Source organism: Phyllopteryx taeniolatus, chromosome 11, assembly GCF_024500385.1.
Source record: "Phyllopteryx taeniolatus isolate TA_2022b chromosome 11, UOR_Ptae_1.2, whole genome shotgun sequence".
NCBI lineage: Eukaryota > Metazoa > Chordata > Actinopteri > Syngnathiformes > Syngnathidae > Phyllopteryx > Phyllopteryx taeniolatus.
In genome coordinates this window covers 758371-781093 of record NC_084512.1, presented here as the reverse complement: position 1 = coordinate 781093, position 22723 = coordinate 758371, and the positions used below count along the sequence as shown (strand labels likewise).

The window sequence follows — 22723 nt, the reverse complement described above, 5'->3', positions numbered from 1 at the left end:
TATCGTGGTAGAGGGGTTTGTGTGTCCCAAAGATCCTTGGAGCTAAGTTGTCTGGGGCTTCACGCCCCTGGTAGGGTCAGCCATGGCAAACAGGTCCTAGGTGAGGGACCAGACAAAGCATGGCTCCAAAAACCCCTATGACGAACAAAATATAGGGATCTAGGTTTCCCTTTCCCGGACGTGGGTCACCGGGGCCCCCCTCTGGAGCCAGGCCTGGAGGTTGGGCTCGAAGGTGAACGCCTGGTGGCCGGGCCTGCACCCATGGGGCCCAGCCAGGCACAGCCCAAAAGGGTAACGTGTGTCCCCCTTCCCATGGGCTCACCACCTGTGGGAGGGGCCATAGGGATCGGGTGCGGTGTGAGCTGGGCGGTGGCCGAAGACCTTGGGGATACGATCCCCGGCTACAGAAGCTGGCTCTAGGGACGTGGAATGTCACCTCTCTGGCAGGGAAGGAGCCAGAGCTGGTGTGTGAGGTTGAGAAGTTCAGACTACATATAGTCGGGCTCGCCTCCACCTACGGCTTGGGCTCTGGTACCAGTCCTCTTGAGAGGGGTTGGACTCTTTTCCACTCTGGAGTTGCCCACAGTGAGAGGCACCGAGCAGGTGTGGGTATACTTATAGCCCCCCGGCTCGGCGCCTGTACGTTGGCGTTCACCCCGGTGGACGAGACGGTAGCCTCCTTCCGCCTTCGGGTGGGGGGACAGGTCCTGACTGTTATTTGTGCCTGTGCACCAAACAGCAGTTCAGAGTGGGTCCCTTTTCGGAGTCCTTAGAGGGGGTGCTGGAGAGCGCTCCCACTGGGGACAACCCAGGATACGCTGGAGAGACTACGTCGCTCGGCTTGCCTGGGAACGCCTCGGGATCCCCTCGGAAGAGCTAGAGGAAGTAATTGTAATGGAGTAAATTTAGCTTGTACTTCTCACCTCTGGTACAGTGGACCCCCACTATTCGGGGAGGGTCGGGATCATGCCGGACCACAAATAGTGAATTTCAGCGAATTATTGAGCATCCCCTGAAAGTAATAGTAATTGCCGATATTAAAGCGGAAGTAAAGTCATGAGGGCAAAACTTCTTGTTTTATTGAAAATGTCAATATCTTCTGTTACAGGTTACCGTATTTTCACGACCATAAGCTGCACCGTATTAAAAGGTGCAGTCTTAGTTACGGGGTCTATTTCTGTATTTAACACATGCATAAGGCGCGCCGTATTATTGGGCGCAGGCATGGTAAAATATACGCTATCTTAAAACATACAGTAGCATGCATGCACGCTAAAACAATGCTTTTAAAAAGGCAGCGGGAGCAAAACTGATTTCGGTTGTACTTTATTGAAGTATTTAACAGTGTACTCACGTTATTTTTTGATCAATCCTCATCCACAAATCCATCAAAGTCCTCATCTTCTGTTTCCAAAATGAACAGCTGGGAAAGTTCCCCATTAAACACGCCAAGTTCCCTCTCGTCATTGTCGGAATCAGACTCGTTGCCGTGCGGCTCCTCAGAAATTATGCCGGCTTTTACGAAAGCTCGAACAACAGTGCAAGCAGACACGTTAGCCCAAGCATCCACAATCCATTCACAAATTGGGGCGTAACTCGCCTGGCGCTGCCTCCTAGTCTTAGTAAAGCTGTGTTCGCCATCTGTCATCCATCGCTCCCACGCCGCTCGCAACTTCACTTTGAACGCCCTGTTTACACCGATGTCCAGCGGTTGGAGTTCCTTCGTCAATCATCCCGGAATGATGGAAAGCTTCGAGTTATTGCACTCAGTTGAATGGTGACTGTAGAGACGCTTGTCTTGGCTGTTCTTTCCTCATTAATCCATTGCTCGAGTTGGTCTTCCAACTCGGGCCACCTCACCTTTTTTCCGCGGAAACTCAGCTTCATCTTGGTCTTGGTGAAGCTCGTTTTCCTGCTTCCTCCACTTGCGAACCATGGATTCGTTGATCTTGCATTGTCTCGCGGCTGCTCGATTCCCATGTTCCTTCGCGTAACTGATAGCTTGCAGTTTAAACTGTGCTTCGTAAGCGTGTGTCTTCATAGGTGCCATTTTCGGGGGTCCTTAGCCAAACTGATGTTGTTTTGCACAATGCACATACCTATGGGGACGTGCCTTTAGCGTCCTCCTTCACGCGCACCCTTCACCCTTTAACGTCCGCATGCTGTCCTCAATCACGTCCGCCTTTCCTCTGAATAAGCAGCCTGTCAGCAGGAAATGCTCCCGGTCAGTCAAGCGGAGCGCTCATTATAGTCACACAACATTTACAGATTTTGGAACTCGGTGCACACACAAGGCGCGCCGCATTATGAGGCGCCCTGTCCATTTTGGAGAAAATTTAAGACTTTTAAGTGCGCCTTATGGTCATGAAAATACGGTAGTTAAATCTACTATTTATTTCAAAAAAATACTTTTAACACATCGCATCATAAGCTGCCATTTTTACATCATTTTGTGTGCAAAAGTCACGACAGTGTGACATAACATTGTCCCTCCTTCGGGCAAACGGGAGGAAGTGATGTCACAAGCTCACACATTCCCTTACATTTCAGCAAGCCTAATTTCTTAAAAAAGGTTTTGGTAGGAAGTGCAACTGTGTCAGGCTGTCAGCATCAAAGGTACCGTAATTTCTCGTGTATAATGCGTATTCTTTTCCCAAAAAATTGTCAAAAGTGAATAGTGCGCATTATACATAGGTATAGGGGAAAAAGGAAAAAACCTTTCACATTTTATAAATGTATGCCGCCATCTAGAGGTTATGAAAAAGCTGTACACTTTAATTCCAAAATGCAACCACCACCTTGTGAAAAAGGTGTAGCCTACACTTTCATTCCATTATGTCAGGGGTACATATGACTGCATATATGTACAGTTGTGCTCAAGTTTACATATCCTGGCAGCATTTGTGAAATATTGTTTTTTTTTTTTTAAATGACTGATGACTGAACAACAACCATCATTAATTTCTTCATGGTTATGTTTCGTTTAATTATAATGATTTTCTGAAATCCTTGACAGTTTAATATGAATCCCATTAAAATATAATTAAATTTGTATCGCCTGGCCCGTCATGTTTTCTTAAGAGAATTGTACCCATCTTACAAATTCTGCCTGGGTAATCAAACATATGAGCACAACTGTGTGTTTTATAATTTACTAAATAAAAGTAGGGCTGTGAATTTCAAAATAAGAGCAAGTAAATAAAAAAGAAAGTTAGAATAAAGTGCTTAATTTTAGAATAATTCTTCGAAAAAAACTAACAAAGTACAGATAATACCTGGTGTTTTGATCATATGGGTACAAATCATGCATTGTAAAAATGCTTTATACATAGGTAGAAGGGTTTTCCCGAATTTTGAGGTCAACTTTGGGGTGCGTATTATACAACCCCAATTCCAATGAAGTTGGGATGTTGTGTTAAACGTAAATAAAAACAGAATACAATGATTTGCAAATCGTGTCCAAACTATATTTAATTGAATACACTACAAAGACAAGATATTTAATGTTTAAACTGATCAACTTGATTGTTTTTAAGCAAATAATAATGAACTTAGAATTTTATGGCTGCAACACGTTCCAAAAATGCTGGGACAAGGTCATGTTTACCACTGTGATACATCACCTTTTCTTTTAACAACATACAATAAACGTTTGGGAACTGAGGACACTAATTGTTGAAGCTTTGTAGGTGGAATTCTTTTCCATTCTTGCTTGATGTACAGCTTCAGCTGTTCAACTGTCCGGGGTCTCTGTTGTCATATTTTACGCTTCATAATGCGCCACACATTTTCAATGGGAGACAGGTCTGGACTTCAGGCGGGTCAGTCGAGTACCCGCACTCTTTTACTACGAAGCCACACTGTTGTAACACGTGCAGAATGTGGTTTGGCATTGTCTTGCTGAAATAAGCAGGGGCGTCCATGAAAAAGACGTTGCTTGGATGGCAGCATATGTTTCTCCAAAACCTGTATGTACCTTTCAGCATTAATGGTGCCTTCACAGATGTGTAAGTTACCCATGCCATTGGCACTAACACAGCCCCATACCATCACAGATGCTGGCTTTTGAACTTTGCATCCATAACAGTCCGGATCGTTCTTTTCCTCTTTGGCCCGGACACGTCGTCCATCCATCCATCCATTTTCTGAGCCGCTTCTCCTCACTTGGGTCGCGGGCGTGCTGGAGCCTATCCCAGCTGTCATTGGGCAGGAGGCGGGGTACACCCTGAACTGGTTGCCAGCAGGGCACATACAAACAAACAACCATTCGCACTCACATTCACACCTACGGGCAATTTAGAGTCTCCAATTAATGCATGTTTTTGGGATGTGGGAGGAAACCGGAGCGCCCGGAGAAAACCCACGCAGGCACGGGGAGAACATGCAAACTCCACACAGGCGGGACCGGGGATTGAACCCGGGTCCTCAGAACTGTGAGGCTGACGCTCCAACCAGTCGGTCACCGTGCCGCCGGACTGAGGAAATGACAATTAATAACTTATTTGGACTCGTCGGACCACAGAACACTTTTCCACTTTGCATCAGTCCAGCTTAGATGAGCTCGGGCCCAGAGAAGCCGGCGGTGTTTCTGGGTGTTGTTGATAAATGGCTTTTGCTTTGCATAGTAGAATTTCAAGTTGCACTTCCGGATGTAGTGCCGAACAGTATTTACTGACGTTGGTTTTCTGAAGTGTTCTTGAGCCCCATGTGGTGATATCCTTTACACATTGATGTCGGTTTTTGATGCAGCGCCGCCTGAGGGATCGAAGGTCACCGGCATTCAATGTTGATTTTCAGCCTTGCTGCTTACATGCAGTGATTTCTCCAGATTCTCTGAACCTTTTGATGATATTATGGACCGTAGATGATGACATCCCTAAATTCCTTGCAATTGTACGTTGAGGAACATTGTGCTTTAACTGTTCGACTATTTTCTCACGCACTTGTTCACAAAGAGGTGAACCTCGCCCCATCTTTGCTTTTGAATGACTGAGTAATTCAGGGAAGCTCCTTTTATACCCAATCATGGCACCCACCTGTTCCCAATTAGCCTGTTCACCTGTGGGATGTTCCAAACAGGTGTTTGATGAGCATTCCTCAGTCTTTTTTGCCATCTGTCCCAGCTTTTTTGGAACGTATTACATCCATAAGGTTCTAAGTTAGTGATTATTTGCTAAAAATAATAAAGTTGATCAGTTTGAACATTAAATATCTTGTCTTTGTAGTGTATTCAATTAAATATAGGTTGAACATGATTTGCAAATCATTGTATTCTGTTTTTATTTGTTTAACACAACGTCCCAACTTCATTGGAATTGGGGTTGTTCATGGGTGCGCAATTAACACGAGAAAGTACGGTAAGTGTGCAGATTCACCTTCGCCAATTAAACTGCCTTGGAAAAGCACTCCGGCGCCAATTAAAGTACTGTTGCGAACCTACCAGGACCTCTGGTAGCTAGCTGCCAGCCGCTAGCACTGCTGAGCTAGTGCCGTATTCTACGATTTAATCAATGACAGCGTAATAGATTTAGCATAATAGATTTAGCGTTTTAAATTAGCGATTGAATATGATTTCGGGATGGTGTTGTGTTGATGTTGGTGGCAATAGTGTATGGTTGTAATATAAACTGCGGTAAGGACAGCATCCAGTCAAGGAGTTGAGGTCAGGCCTACAGGGCTGCTATGGCCGGAGCATCGTTCCTACCTAAAGCCTTGATGAGGTGCCGGGGCCAACTTCAAAATAAAAGCCAAACAATTCTCAAGGCATTGAATCGATTGCATCTGTTTGTCCAGTTGCGATCGATTCCATTCAAATGTCCTGGATGAATGAGAATATTCACAAGCAAAAGCCTAACTAGTTATTGATGTCCAATCGTGGGGCTTTTATTTCTCTTGGTCTCCGCAGTGCGCCGGTGTTCGTTTTAAAAAAAAAAATTAAAAAAAATTTAATGCTGTGGTCGACTGGTTAGCACATCTGCCTCACAGTTCTGACCGGTGTTCAAATCCCGGTCCCGCCTGTGTGGAGTTTGCATGTTCACCCCGTGCTTGCGTGGGTTTTCTCTGGGTTCTACGGTTTCCTCCCACATCCCAAAAACAGGCGTGGTAGGTTGATTGAAGACTCTAAATTGCCAATAGGTGTGAATGTGAGTGCGTATGGTTGTTTGTTTGTATGTGCCATGCGATTGGCTGGCGACCGGTTCAGGGTGTACCCCACCTCTCACTGGGAGAGAGCTGATAGCTAGCTTAGGAGCTATCTCTCCTAAAATAGCTGGGATAGGCTCCAGCATGCCTGCGACCCTAGTGAGAATTAGCGGTACAGAAAATGGATGGCTGGATGGATGGAAAATGCTGTGGTGTTTGTCTTGTTGCGGCTGGTTTGACTTAAGGCTGCACGCTATGGCCCAAAACCATTACTCTCACTGGGAGAGAGCTGATAGCTAGCTTAGGAGCTATCTCTCCTAAAATAGCTGGGATAGGCTCCAGCATGCCTGCGACCCTAGTGAGAATTAGCGGTACAGAAAATGTATGGCTGGATGGATGGAAAATGCTGTGGTGTTTGTCTTGTTGCGGCTGGTTTGACTTAAGGCTGCACGCTATGGCCCAAAACCATTACTTTGGTATTTTTAGGCTATATCGCGATACACGATATATATCTCGATATTCTGATTTCTCCTGTAAATCACTATATAAATGTTAAAATCAACCCTTTGATTCAGAGATGCCAAACCCTATCATCACCTCTCAGGAACATTTGCATCTCAGCCATAACAAACACACACCACCAGAACAATGCGAACATTTGTTTATATTTTTATATTTTCTTTATCTAATTTGTTTTGGGGCGGCAACTGGTTAGCAAATCTGCCTCACACTTCTGAGGATCCGGGTTCAAATCTGGCCTCACATGTGTGGAGTCTGCATGTTCTCCCCGTGCCTGCGTCGGTTTTCTACTCTGGTTTCCTCCCAAATCCCAAAAACAGATACAGTAGGTGCATGATAGGTTAATTGAAAACTCTAAATTGCCCGTCGGTGCGAATGGTTGTTTTTTTTCTCAGTGCCCTTCAATTGGCTGGCGACCAGTTGAGGGTGTGCCCTGCCACTCACCCTGAGTCAGCTGCGATAGGCTACAGCACACCCGCGACCCCGGTGAGGACCGGTGGTACGGAAAATGAATGGATGGATGGTTAATTTTGAGTGACAAAATATTGACAGTTTATTGTTTTAACTTTAATGAAGCACAGGTGGTGAAGATGCTCTCAGGAGCAGGTGTGTACGAGACAGGGGGAAGACAACAACCGGAACACACACGCATGACGCATAGGCTATAAAATATGTATTCATGTGCATGGTGGTTGTGAACCTGGGTTTCAAGTGTGTGTGTGTGTGTGTATGTGTAGGCATGTACGGTATATGTATTTAAATACCTATGTACGTTTACACGTACGTGCTCAGGTGTTCATTAAGGTGAGTACATGTATGTCTAGTGATGTAAATGTGTCAAATGTATGGATTCATTTGTTTTGGAATGTGTACAAAAATGGACATACAGTTGTAGAAATACTCAAAAAGATCAGACAAATCTCTACAATAAAAACATGTGTTTAACAAAAATCAGTACTTAATTGTGCAAACAAAGTTTATATAGTATATGGCCCCTCCTAGCTTGACTGACTTTTTGACTGGAGGCAGAGGTTCTGATGGTTATTGCAACATACAATATCCTGATTTCTGGGTTTTATCACGTGACTGGGACCTGTGATGTTAATTTCAGTCAGCAGCAGAGGGCGATATTGACCAAAATGGCCACCTCCAGGAATGGTGTGAAATTTTATGAATTTGTCTGTTTAATTTTGATTCCACAAACACTATATTAATCTGAATACAAAATTCAGACTCGTGGGGGTGCATACAACATATTCTTGCCCCCAAATCTTTTCCCTTCCGCTTTAATAATTCAAACCATAAATATACCACAAACTATATACTATACTTCAGTAGCATTTCAAATGCTTTCTAACATTTTTAAACATTGCCATACTGTTATAATTAGACTACAGTAAATAGCTTACTGCTAAGCAAGCAGATAAACAATGTACAGTACCTGTACGTACATGTGAACAATTGTGATGATGATGAAGAATTACTATAACGGTACATTGCAGTCCAGTGAAAAATAATGAACACAAGAATGCACAGCAAAGCAAAACAACACTGCTTCGTAGGCCGAGGTGCTTCGGTCTTGACTGACCCAAAACTACTGGATTATACTTAATTACTACAAAACACATACTATTACATTTTTTACAAGCAATTACCTATCATATATCATATAACTCACAATTATATATCTAATTGGTTTGTTAAAGTTATGTCGTTCATCTTCATTTTGAAAATGATCAATTCTTGACTCCTTGACAACTTTGGAGACCAATCCCAGTAATCAATTTTTAAATATCGAAGTAGTTGCAGCACTAAAACTCATCAATTATTTCAATCAATAACATTTATTATTGTCTTATTTTAAGAGTTTGCCTTTTGGGTGGATTAGGAATCACACAATCAATGTGGACAAGTATCCAGAATCGCCCATCTCAAATTAGTGGGGTGTCCACTGTGAATGTTCCAGCCGGCTGAACAGAGCTGAGGGGCCGGTTGAGGAATGTCCTTGTGACCTTACACACAAGCAGAAGCCAAAAGGGCCACAGGGGGTGGGTGGCACAACATGGTTTGGACTGACCGTGTGTGTGCGTGCGTGTACATGTGTTTGCATGCGTGCGTGCGTGCGTGCGCGTGTGCACGCGCATGTCCATGCATAGCAGTGTGGGAGTGAAAAAAAAGTGCATGTTAATGGGAATATACACTCAGACAAAATAGTTTGTATTGGTACCCTTTGCTTGGGAAAAAAAAAAAAAAATCCACAATGTTCACAGAAATTACTCGGAACTGGCAAATTGGAAAATGATGCAAATGCTTTATTTTTGTGGTTCAACCGAAGATAGATAGACAGACTGACTAGTTGGTTAGTTAGTTAGTTGGTTAGTTAGACGGCCACTCTTCGCTCCGACGACGGAGTTTTGAACGTCGGTTGTGTGGCGGTGTCTCCAAAGTGACATGGAATAATGCTTTTAACTAGCTAACTGCCACTGCTAGCGGTGAGGCCACCACCACAAAGCAAAGCAAAGCAAATTTATTTATATAGCGTATTTCATACACAGGGTACCTCAATGTGCTTTACATGATTAAAGGGAATTTAAAACAAAGAAAGAAAAAACAGCTTATAAACATTTAAGACAAAGAGAAAAAAATACAATAAAATAAATTAAAACAGCATACAGTGCAAGAAATATAATTTAAACGTGGAAATGCTCTAAAAAGCATGAGAAAAAAGAATAGTTTTTAACCTGGACTTAAAAACATTCACACTTGGGGCTGATGTCACTTCTGTTGGCAACTTATTAAATTTGTGTGCAGCATAATAGCTAAATGCTGCGTCACCATGTTTGCTTTAGTCTGCCGATCTCAGAGCCCAACTGGGTTTATATCCCATTAGCATTTCTTTCATGTATTCAGAACCTAAACCATTTAGTGACTTATAGACCAGTAGCAGAACTTTAAAATATATTCTAAAGCTGACTGGAAGCCAGTGTAAAGACTTTAGAATTTGAGTAATATGCTCTGACCTCTTTGTTCTGGTCAGAACCCGAGCTGCAGCATTCTGAATGAATTACAGCTGTTTAATGCTCTTTTTGGGGAGTCCAGTCAGAAGACCATTACAATAGTCAAGTCTACTTGCGATAAACGCATGGATGAGCTTCTCCTGGTCTGCTTGGAACATGCAAGCCTTCACTCTGTATATGTTCTTCAGATTGTAGAAGGCAGTTTTAGTAATTGATTTGATATGACTGTTGAAAGTCATTTCGGAATCTATCGGTACACCAAGGTTTCGGACTTGGTCTTTGTTTTTTAAAGAGAGCGACTCCAGGTATTTACTAACAGCAATCCTCTTTTCTTTATTGCCAAATACAATTATCTCAGTTTTGTTGTGGTTATCCATCCATCGATCCATTTTCTGTACTGCTTTATCCTCACAAGGGTCGCAGGCGTGCTGGAGCCTATCCCAGCTATCTTCGGGCGAGAGGCGGGGTACACCCCGAACTGGTCACGAGCCAATCACAGGGCACATATAAACAAACAACCATTTGCGCGTACATTCACACCTATGGGCAATTTAGAGTCTTCAATCAACCTACCATGCATGTTTTTGGGATGTGGGAGGAAACCGGAGTGCCCGGAGAAAACCCACTCAGGCACAGGGAGAACATGCAAACTCCACACAGGCAGGGCCGGGATTTGAACCCCGGTCCTCAGAACTGTGAGGCAGATGTGCTCACCAGTCGATCACCGTGCCGCCTGCTGTGGTTTAATTGAAGAAAATTTTGGCTCATCCAGTTATTTATCTGTTTTAGACAGTGACACAACATCTCAATTGAACTGTAGTAATCTGAAGACACTGCTAGATATAACAGTGTGTCATCTGCATAGCTATGATAGTCAACATTTCTGGAAAAAAAAAAGTTCTGAAGAATTTGACCCAAGGTTAGCATATAGAGGCGGTCCAAGAACTGACCCTTGAGGGAACCCATAGGTCAGGGGTGTCAAATTCATTTTATGTCACGGGCCACATTGTCGTTATGTCTTCCCTCGTAGGGCTGTTATGACAGTGAACCCATATAAAATATTGTCTCATATAATGACATATACACAACAAATTGATGGATAACTAGTTTTAAAATCACAAGCCAATAAAACAAATTCAACTATTATTACATTTATTTCAAAAAGGTGATTGGTAACATAAAATGCTTGCAATATCTCATTATATAACATTATACAAGTAAAGACACCGATTTTGGTACTGGATTTTTGAACACTTCCAATGGTTACAAAATAACTCCTTTCCTCCAGGTAGGACCTGAGCCATTTAAGGACTGTTCCATTTAGTCCTGCCCACATTTCCAACCAATCAGTCAATCAATTGTGTCATCATTATTCAGGTGGCTTGTAAAATGCAACACTAGTTAATCTGTATTGTTATTAAAGATGATGCACATTTGAAAGTAGCACTAATGCATCAACAACAGTAACATCATAACTGGAGAATGACAATGTTTACAATGTCTTCATTATACCCGAGGTGGCAGTTTATTTTGTATCTTGTACCTCCAAAAAATAATCAGGACTTCAAAATAGTGCACTGGTGACTGAAAATTGTTCTATATTTATTTTATTTGCCTTAGTTGCTTAGTATGCTTATATGTTGGGGTTACTGTTTTAAATATTGACTGTGGAGTGTTGTTAACAATAGACGTTAGTATGTTGAACTACTCTGTAGCTTCTTTAGTTTTCAGTACAGATGCTTTAAAACCGGCTATTTAAAAAAGTTTTTTCAAAAGGTTATAATAAAAAGCATATGATAATAATCGAGATCGGATGATATGAAAAATATTTGATCTTTTTTTTTTTTGCCAGATCGCCCAGCCCAACTCGATATACACTACTGTATATTGCCAAAATTATTCGCTCACCTGCCTTGACTCAGATATGAATTTAAGTGACATCCTGTTGTGTATTCAGTTACTACTTAACAACACGAGGTGCCATTGTAGCACATGATATATTGATGATATACTGTGATGTTAGAAGGAGAAAGTAAATAAAGGAGGTTGAATAAATTTCATGCCGGAGTCTCACTGCCTTATTTCACACCGCTATTCCTCTTGAGATTGGAAGAGAAGACCACAAATTGGCGCTGTTTATGGCGAATGTTGTGCCTCTCCTGCATTGTTCCTGCCATCCGCCAGAAAACCTATTATTCCGTTCGCTATGTGGATGAAAATATTCGACAACTACCTGCTTGCTATTTGCGCGGATGGGGACGACTGGGCCGACAAGAGGGCACGTGCGCTGCTCTTGCACTGCCTGGGCACCGAAGGTCAATGTTTATTTTATACACTTATGAATGCAGGTACAACGTGTGATTCAGCAGTGACTGCACTGATAGCACATTTCAGCCCAGCAACAAATGTTGTAGTGGAGCGACACAAGTTCAGGCAAAGAGGACAGAAGCCACATGAGACAGTTGCAGAGTATATGAGTGCGCTGCATGAGCTAGCCTCCACGTGTGAGTTTGCCGGAAGTACAGACGAAATGATATGTGACCAACTCATCGAGCGCGCTTGTTGTTCAAGGATACGTGAGAAGTTGTTACTACAAACGGAGGCAAATCTTACACTAGATTTAGCAATAAAAACGGCGTGCCAGGTGGAAGCGGCAATTGGGTACGCGCAGACTCTTGACATCGGAGCCGCAAGCATCAGTGCAGGAATGCTTCAGCATACCACAAGATTTTGGACAGTCAAACCGTTTGGGGATTTTCCCTTTCTGTTCCAACATGTCTGTGAGTGCACAAAGCAAGGTCCATGAAGACGCGGATGAGAGAATTTGGTATGGATGAACTTGACTGGCCTGCACAGAATCCTGCATTCAACCCGATAGAACACCTCTGGGTTGATTTCAAGTGGACAGTAAGCCAGGCCTTCTTGTCCATCATCAGCGTGTGACCTCACAAATATGCTCCTGGAAGAATGGGCAACAATTCTCATAAATTCACTCCTAAACCTTGTTTAAATCCTTCCCACAAGAGCTGAAGCTGTTATGGCTGCAAAGTGTAGAGCCACATAATATTAAACCATATGGATTTAGAATGGGATATCACTTAAAATCATATGAGAGTCAAGGCAGGTGAGTGAATACTTTTGGCAATATAGTGTATATAACTCAGAATATGCCGTCTGCGTTTTGACTCTAGCCCCTTCCTGTCTTTGGCTATCGTCGGCTATTTTCAGCTGTGACGTAACAAATGTCACACCCTCCGTTCATTCGGTGATAGCACACGCTCACCTCGTTGTTTGGTTTATTGCTGCATATTTTTCTATTTAACAATGTTTTATAGTGTGGCAGCTGGTTGTGGTGTGGGCAGTGACAAAGAGTTTCTTCAATAAATAGAATAGCAATAGAGGTTGTGATGGGGGGGGGGGGGGGGAAGCTGCATGCTGTTTACCTTTCATATATGGCTTACTGCTCATGACTCTGGCTTTTTCACCATCGACAGCCTCCTGACGCAAATATACATTTATATATAGTATATATACATACACATACCAGTCTGCATTTCCAATCTGCTCTGCACGATATTGTGATGTCCTTCTTCCAGCATCCTCCGTCGCATTGACCCTGACGTCTGTTGCGCAGCTGTTAAAATTAGCCGCTAGCCGTTGTCAAAAACAGGCTCCGACCTCCTAATCGGCTCAAACATATAGGGTTTGACCAAAAGTCTACTTTGAGCAGGCTCTTGTGTATATAAATCCTCATCCTGCTTGTATTGTATTGTAAATCATAGCTCCCCATTAAGAGTAAATGCAGCATGCTAATGCTTGACAAACAATACATAACTTCCGGTAGTCCTTGCGGTGGAGATAGAGTAATACACCCAGGATCTCTCAAAATGGGAACGTTCGAGAGTGCTCCATAAAACCTAATTTTAGCCAATTTATTGTTAACAACTTGTTGTAAATGATGTGCATGTAGTGCAAAACAGTAACGACGCAAATACGAATTTTAAACGACCGCCATAAAACCCTCACACTCTGACCTTTAATAGGATTTAGATCAGGCCTTTTCAGAACAGTCGGATGTTTGTTCTTAGCCATTCGTGGGTACTTTTAGCTGTGTTTTTTGGGTCATTATCCTGTTGTAAGATCCATGATCTGCGGCTGAAAGCAAGCTTGCTGATATGCACAGCACTGCGCTGCATTTCACTCCAGAGACTCCTTAATTGAGAGTCTTAAGATTTCATTATACCCTGCATAGATTCAGGACACCCTGTTGGTACCTTTCCATTCAAGATCAAACCCGACAATAGTCCCTTTTTAATAACGTCAAACAGATAAGAATGAAATTTGTCAAATTGCATACTGACAAGCCATAAAATTTCTGATGGAATTTCTTTTGGACAGATGACAAGATCCTTTTTGACATGTCACGTGATAGAGATGCAAAAATTAAGCAAACAAAGAAAAGAACACTGTACCTACTTTGAAAGATGGAGGAGGCTTCGTAATGGGTCTGATTTGCTGCAACCAGATAAATTCTGGATTTTCATTAATTAATTTTAAGTCATTTTTATTAGGGTCGCACTAAAATGAAAATTCTTAGCCGTAACCAAAAATGAGTAAACCAAGGTCAAAAACTGAAACACCAAAAGAAATTACTATGCTAATTATTAGTGAAATTGCATTTATGGGTATGACTGCAGAGCTGTCAACCTATATCTCACGAAACTGCACTTTATCCACTTTAACTGACTTGAAGTTTGAAATGTATGTTTTTCATTTTTTTTTTTTGTGTCATTTACAGTATGGGTGTCTTCAAAGCCAGGATTCTCTGCAAAAATTAATGTTCTCAAAATGCAAATAAAGATGCTTGATTCTTGAAATTCACTTTCAGAACAGTTTGTCTGAATTTCCATATTTTTTTAAATTATGTCAACAACATTACCGTAGGGCAGTTATTGGAGTATATTATGTAATAAGGTAAAATAATTCTATTTTGTGCAATGTACTTCTTGTGCAAATGTCTTCTCGTGCATGCTATTTTTGTATTTCCTGTATCCACTATTGCTGCTGAAACAATGAAAAACTCTCCATTGTAGGACAAAAGGTTTTCTTATAAATATTTATGACATTATAGGCCCCTGTTCTCAGTTGACGTACTCATTCATTCATTCATTTCCAGTTTCCGGTTCCGGTTCTGTGTGGCTGTGTAGCATTATTGTGTATTGTTTTATCTCCAGACACTTATTAATTTGCCTGCTACTTTGCTGTTCAAAGTTGGTTACTCTCCGCTATAACGCAGTTCCAGCCAGACTTATGTGACAAGTGTACTGTATCACCCAATCACTTATTTCAGTGATTTGGGACTACATGTCACAATGCCTTAGCACTTAGCTTGGCTTCTCCATCTTTCTCCCGTTAATTACTCCTTGTCCTTTACGATAACGATACTTTTTCAGAAGTGTAGCTTATTTGCTACCATGGAGGCGATGATTAGTGGCCTCTTTATACTCTCGCGGTCGCATGCCCGCATTGCATCACGTGACCGACGAATTGCCCCGCGCAGCACCTCTAACGTAGCTTGCCGCGCACCTGACAAAAATAGTTGCTGCGCGTTGAACGCCGCGGAGATCATCTCTCGTGATTGGTCCGTTTTAGTCACACGCTGTGATGACATACTCAGCGTGCCCCTTGGTTCTACATACCATCGACGTTGCCGCCTTCTCGATCGATTTTGCAGCATAATTAAACGTATCATCTGGTTATCTAGGTCCATTTGTTCTGTCGCGGTTGCCATTGTTATTGCTTTGTTCCTTGTTACTGAAAGGAAAGTAAAAACAGCTACCAGAAATGGACAAAAAAAATGCAGAGGAAACTCCACCCTGTAGTGTCCTATCCAATACCAGCCGTAGCGACACCCGCAACTTGGAGGAGAACTGCAGCAAACTTTCAAAACAGCGCTCGTGGGTTGCGCCCGAGTATAAAGGCAAACTACGCGAGGGACAGCCGCAGTGACGTCAGCGCGGTCGCCGTCTGCGACTTTATACGTATACAGTATAAAGTCGTATAAAGTATAAAGAAGCCTTTATGCTGTGTTGGGACCGGATGCACAGCAAACTTTCTCCTCCGCAGCTCCACACTGACTAGGTTCTGTTTTTGGTTGCATCATCACAACATACTTTTTCAGCCATAGGCCGAAAACAGAAAATGTACTTTTGGGCCATTTTCTGTCGAAAATCTTTGGTGACCAAATTTTCGGTGCATCCCTAATTTTTCTACATTATTACTTTATTAGTCTGTTACAAGTTATTTCAAGGATCATTTTTCCCCTGATGCAAGGATACCAGCAACTTTACCATGTGTGTATATGTTTGTCATTTTATATTTCATTAAAAAAGGTTTCTATGTGCCCTGCGATTGGCTGGCGACCAGTTCAGGGTGTACCCCGCCTCTCGCCCAAAGATAGCTGGGATAGGCTCCAGCACGCCCGGGACCCTAGTGAGGTTTTGCGGTCTAAAGAAAATGGATGGATGGGTTTTTACAGAATGTTTCAAGGGAGGAAAGAAAGTGTGAGGGTTTGTGTGTGTGTGTGTGTCTGTCTGTCTGTATGTCTTTCTGTGTGTAGGTCTCTGTCAGTCTGTCAGTCGGGGTCAGTTGTACCCTTTGTCTCCCTCTGTGACCAATATAAAAGCATCATAACCCTTTCAGCTCAGACATACAAGTATTTAGAAAGCAGATAAAAGCACTTTTTACAAACTGGATACACGTCGGGCACAAAGCCCTGGGTCAAGCGCAACAAATTAACAACCTTCTTCTTGACGGATGTGATTGGATTTGTGCAGGGGTGGAGGAGGGGTGAGAGTGGACAAAGTTTACCGCCCCTTGAGCCCATAGCCAAATGCTTGCACATTCCCTCAGTAGGGTTGTGGGAATTCATGTCTAATTGGTCGTAAGTTTGTCTGACTTAGTTTATTTTTGTCTAAATTTTCATAGATTTATTTTTGTGAGAACACTGAGAAACTTTCATCATTTGTACAGCATCCATCCATCCATTTTCTGTACCGCTTATCCTCACATGAGCAAACAGCAGTATTGTTTGAAAACATTTAATTGAACACAAACAACACATGTGACATGTATATAACACAACAACGACCAAGTCCATGTGTATCAGTTGAAGTCACTGTTTGAATGTTCATTTCATATAATATTCTCATAACCTTTCACTACATTAAACACATTCAAACAAATTCTACAATTTCAGACAAATAGTTTGAACACTGCCTCGGTTTGGTGTCCAGGGAGATGCAAACTTTTAGGGTGCTTTCCTTTCGCTGTTGCACAGACCTGTAAGTTTTGAGGTGTGTTTTTCTTTTCTTCGACTCCAGTAGAAGTAGTCGAGTGGAAATTCCCAAGATGGCATATTTCAGAATATTACATTTTCAACAACGTAGAATTTTCTCTGAATTTTCCAGCAGACCTTTTTTGTTAAATTTATTTATTTGATGGTTCTTCATGGGAAGTCAGAGTAATATTATTGTCCCACATCTACTCAGACTTCATATTTAATATACTGTTAGCTGAATCCCCTTGTTTTTGTGGCATAATGGAATACTATATGTATGCGTATTGAAGGGAGGCATCTCACTTCGGATTTAGCTTGTGTGACCCTATCAGAGAAAATAATGCCAGCTGATGAGGTTACCCAAACGGCAGTGGAGGCCCAGGGTGATAATAGTGATGTAAAGTGAAGTTGGGGGGTTAGACACACATTGAGGCAGTAAAGGATATTCCATCAGAGACTGTGTGTGTTTAGGGTGGACACCTGCCCTGCATTAAGTGAGAGAGGCCTTGACCTTAGCAGCTATAATATCAGTGCAAGCTCTGACCCTGATCAGGCTTGTTGGGTGCTTTAAATGGGTGAGGGAGAAAAGGGACATGAAGGGGTAGTAATTCTGTCATTGTAAGGCAAGGGTGTCCCACCCTTCCTCCTCCAGAGCCATCGCCCATTGAGGGGTGAATAATGTGAGTAATAGAGAGTAATAGGATCCGGATAGTGATTGTGACCATAACCCTATTGTATCCTATGTCAGCAGGGTTAGAGGTCACCCACCATACATACTGGTCCCGGCCTCACCCGACCCATTTGGGTCCTAAATGAGTTTACCCAACACTAATTACCAGGGACCTGCCAGTGGGACATGTTGCCTAACGGAACTGACAGCTGCCGTTATGGTCCTCGTACCATCCAGTCCTTTAACCCCATACTCACATATACAACACATATCTTACGTCTGTGCAACTGTCAGTCAGACAGTAAGTCAAGATAGTTTGTCATTTTAGGATGTGAGCATGAAATGTGTTTTTCCTCAAAAGTCACGAAGATGTTATTGTTCCCTTGGAGTAGTGTGTTAGTGTTAATGTTCAGTTGTGCGCAGTGCTGGTACTTTTGCAGTTTAACTGAAATCATTAAAAAAATTATTTCACTAGATCCGAATAACCAGAGAAGCTGTGCACGTGTCCTTCTTCTGCTACTCTCTTAAACAATAACCATATACACACGCATTCTGGTTAACGATCATGGATTCATAATATTTCAAAACGAGAAGGACATTTTGGACAATTCTATGCTTTCAACTTTGTGACAAGACATTGAGGAGGCTCTTTCATTTTCTAGTATAACTGTTTGAGAGATTTTTCCACATTATAATGTTGTACTAGTGTGATTATTTACATTCTAGTATTGCAGTTTTTTTATTTAAAAAATATTAAAATATGTATAACAAATAGGAAACGTATCAAACCTACATGAAATGGAAATAATAACAATATAACGTTAAGAACATAAATATAAATACAGTATCTACGTTGTAGCTGGAAAACTAAAAAAAAAATCTGTTTTTGCCTCAGTCTCATGTTTTTGTTCATATTCATTTAAAAGGAACTGTAGATTTGCATTTTGTGGCCGTTGTCTTTTTTGCACTAGCTGGGCTTATATTTCTGTAGTGCTGTGTACTGTTGTAGCAGAAGGTTGTCTTGTGCTATCCCTGTGGAAAAAAATGCACAAGGTTATTACGTTGGCCTCGTGTGTTCCCATAAGGTAAATAGATGTCAGACGAGGATATTCGCAGCCAACTGCTTCCTCACGATAGAATACTGCATTACATGAGTGACTATAGGCTACAGCTAAATTATATGGAATGTGAACGCCACAGTGCTCAGAAATGACATTACTAGCGATGCTACATTAGTTACGTAGCTTCTGATTGTGACTTAGCTTTCTAATAAGTCTGTCTAATCAGTCATAAAATGCAGTACACTGGAGGGAAGTCCGTTTGCTCTGAATTTGTCAGCGTTATAACGAGCCATTTATCAACAATTCAAAACTTGGCTAATACTTACATTGATAAAATCGTGACTGTGAGTAAGTATCAACATCAGTAATTATGCTTACCTACATTTAGGCACTTCCCTGTCCTTTCCGCTGTTTTGTAAGCAAACTCTTCGTCTGTCAGAAGGGGTGGAGTCCGATACCCTTCACTTTGAAATGAGGTTCCGGGTTTCAAGGGGTATATAGCGCTTCGCCTTAGCACTACCACTTAACCCTTAAGGAGAACTGGGACACCCCTGTGTACTCGTGAACGTGCAAAACCAAGGGCAAAAGGGTGAAATGAGGACTAAGGGGTAAAATTGTGATTGGCCCTATGTGTTCCCTTTAGCAGCGTATTTGCAGTGTCTGCAATTCTAGTGGGGAAGTGTCCCAGTACTTGTGTCCATGTGGTGTACTTTAATAATAATACTGACCTTAAGTATTATTTCTCAGTGGTGCCCCAGGATAAGGAAGATGATATAAAACCCAAATTGTAGGAAATATGGAGAGGGCCGAGAGTGGCTGAAGTTCCAGAGGAAAATAATTACTTAAGCAGCTGAAGCGCTATCGTTCCAAAGCTAAAAGGCAAGCAGAGCTGCAGTGTTACCACGGTTTAGCGTAAGCGAACAATTTTACCAGCATTACCTTCTCATAATGTTTGGCTCGGTTGTCGGGGTGAGAGGTTGGGAGTTAGGACTGGGCGATATGGGAAGAAATCCAAACAGGTTTTTTTATTTTTATTTTTTAACTCAATATTGAAATGTATCACGATATAAAAAAAAAAAAGCTATTTTTGTTCCTAAAATTTTCCCTGTTACTCTTAAACTTTTGATTTAAATATTTCTTTTCTGTCAAAAGTTGAACATGACATGACACATTATACAACTGTCAGACAACATAAACGAGCAGTCTGCAGTGCAGCGAGTCCTGAGGAAGCAGAACACTGTGCGTGTGAGCCCTGCATAACACAAGGCTGCCTCCTCCAAAGAAAGGCACGTTTCCCGGTGCCTGGAAAAAAATCACCGACATGTTAGTGAGACAGCTGCCACCTCCTCTTAACATTTCCCACAGTCCCGAGTCTGATACTGTGACTGAAAAACAGGTGGAAGAGCAGCGAAGAGCAGAGGAGGAACAGGCAGTGACAGGACAGAAGCAGGGTGAGGCAGAGTCTGCTAGGGGAAGCTGAAGAAATGGGAAGTTATAGTTCAATTCTAAGCAGTGAGTTCATAAACAGGCACTCATGTCTGTGAAATATCTGGCTATGAGTTGTTTGTATTTAAAAGCTTCTAGGCCTGTGCTTCTCAAACCTTTTTACCCCATTCCCACCTCAAAAAATACTTGGCCCTCCAAGTACTACCATAGTGACCAACATTAAAATACAGAACTGTAATAGGCCCAAATGACAAAAATGAGGCACAGGTAAAAAAAAGCATATTTGATATTATTGTAAATGACTGTAATATTATGCACAGTTGGAACATTAACACTGCGCTTAAGTATAGAAAATGAAAAACTGTACTTAGTGATTCAATTAAACTGTATTGTGCTTGTAATGTAATTTAATTGTAATGTTCCAAACATTTCTAAATAATTAAATGCAAATGTATTGAACTTAAAAAATAAATGCAACTGTACTGTACATACTGTATATTGTAGTGGATTTTAAAAGAACTTAAAATAGGATTATATGAGGGTTATCTTGTAATAAGCGAACTTTACTTTGTTGGGTTAGGATAATGTGCTCATGCACCAATAAAATACTTTCATTTTCTTTGATGTGGCTCTGTTTACGCAAGTAGAAGTGAACAGAGCCGCTAGATGAGGCAGAAGAGCAGATGGCAAATAGCCGTCAGGAACACGCCCACCTCCCTCCCCACGCGAGTTCCAGCCTATTGGTTGTCAATGCAATTTTGTATGGTCGAAGCCCGTTTGAAGAATCGGGATAGTCTCTAAATTTATTTCAGCAGTTCATTCCAGTTCCAAGTTGATATCTGTATTTATATTATTATTATTATTATTATATTATATATTATATAATTCGAATAATATATTATATTATATATATTATATATTCAGAGTCATTCAATTATCCATCCATCCATTTTCTGAGCCGCTTCTCCTCACGAGGGTCGCGGGCGTGCTGGAGCCTATCCCAGCTGTCATCGGGCAGGAGGCGGGGTACACCCTAAACTGTTTGCCAGCAAATCGCAGGGCACATACAAACAAACAACCATTCACACTCACATTCACAACTACGGGCAATTTAGAGTCTCCAATTAATGCATGTTTTTGGGATGTGGGAGGAAACCGGAGTTCCCGGAGAAAACCCACGCAGGCACGGGGAGAACATGCAAACTCCACACAGGCGGGACCGGGAATTGAACCCGGGTCCTCAGAACTGTGAGGCGGACGCTCTAACCAGTCTTCCACCGTGCCGCCTCATAAGCTGTAAACTACAATAATCAAAATAATAAAAAAATAATGTGTGTAAAATCTATTTATGAGTTTCACTTTCTGAATTGAACTACGGAAATGACATTTTCCAGGATACTTCAATTAATTCCAATGCACCTGTATACATTTATTGGCATGAACATCTTTTTGTTTTGAATTGATTGATTTTATACTTTTGGTAAGACTCGTGTCCTTCTGTGTTTTCTATAGTTCCTTTGTAACTGGTACTGCTTGTTGTGAGAACTTCTCCCCTCTACGCATGTGGGATGTTGAACGGTAAGACAGGAGACTGCAGACAGCCAACAACAGGCACATACCACACTACATTACTCCCTAATTCCTCTTAATTTCTGCAGTTTGTTAGGGACACTGCCACACAAAAGAATCCAGGAAACACCATCCCCTCAGAACTATTCTAACATCTATGGCAGCACCTTGATGGCCATATATTAGAAGGTTTTGACTAATAACAATCTTCAAATCAGTGTCTTTCAGCATCGATGTGTCATGTACTGTAATTTATCGTGTATAATGCGCATTTTTTCCCCCCAAAAAATTGTCAAAAGCCAATAGTGCGCATTATACATGGGTATAGGGGAAAATGAGAAAGCTTTCACATTTTACAAATGTATGCCACCATCTAGAGGTTATAAAAAATCTGTACACTTTCATTCTAATATGCCGCCACCTAGAGGTTATGAAAAAGGTGTAGCCTACACTGTCATTCCAATATAATACGTATGACTGCATATACTGTATGTACAGTTGTGCTCATAAGTTTACATACTCTGGCAGAAGTTAGGATTTTTTATTTTTTTTAAAATATGACTGAACAACAACCATCATTAATTTGTTTATGGTTATGTTTCGTTTAATGATTATGCTTTTCTGAAATGCTTGACAGTTTAATTTTAATCCCAATCCATCCATCCATCCATCCATCTATCTTCTACCACTTATCTGAGGTCGGGTCGCGGGGGCAGTAGCTTTACCAGGGACGCCCAGACTTCCCTTTCTCCAGCCACTTCATCCATCTCTTCCGGGGGGATCCCAAGGCGTTCCCAGGTCAGCCGAAGGATGTAGTCTCTCCAATGTGTCCGGGGTCCCCTCCCGGTGGGACGTGCCCGGAACACCTCACGAGGGAGGCATCAGAATCAGATGCCCAAGCCACCTCATCTGGCTCCTCTCGATGTGAAGGAGCAACGGCTCTACTCTGAGATCCTCCCGG

The 22723-nt window shown here is 41.9% G+C and overlaps 1 protein-coding gene across 5 annotated transcripts in view; it reads left to right on the top strand.

Annotated features, from left to right (window-relative positions):
* Window positions 1-22723, top strand: part of fbxw4 (F-box and WD repeat domain containing 4) — a 157296-nt gene that overhangs the window by 50097 nt on the left and 84476 nt on the right. For 4 of the 5 annotated variants that reach the window (XM_061790637.1, XM_061790634.1, XM_061790636.1 and 1 more), the window contains one exon: window positions 21706-21771. The exons of the other annotated variant lie outside the window; for it this stretch is intronic. In XM_061790637.1, the coding sequence (XP_061646621.1) occupies window positions 21706-21771 (66 nt within the window). The remainder of the gene's footprint in view (window positions 1-21705; window positions 21772-22723) is intronic. 5 annotated transcript variants of the gene reach the window in all.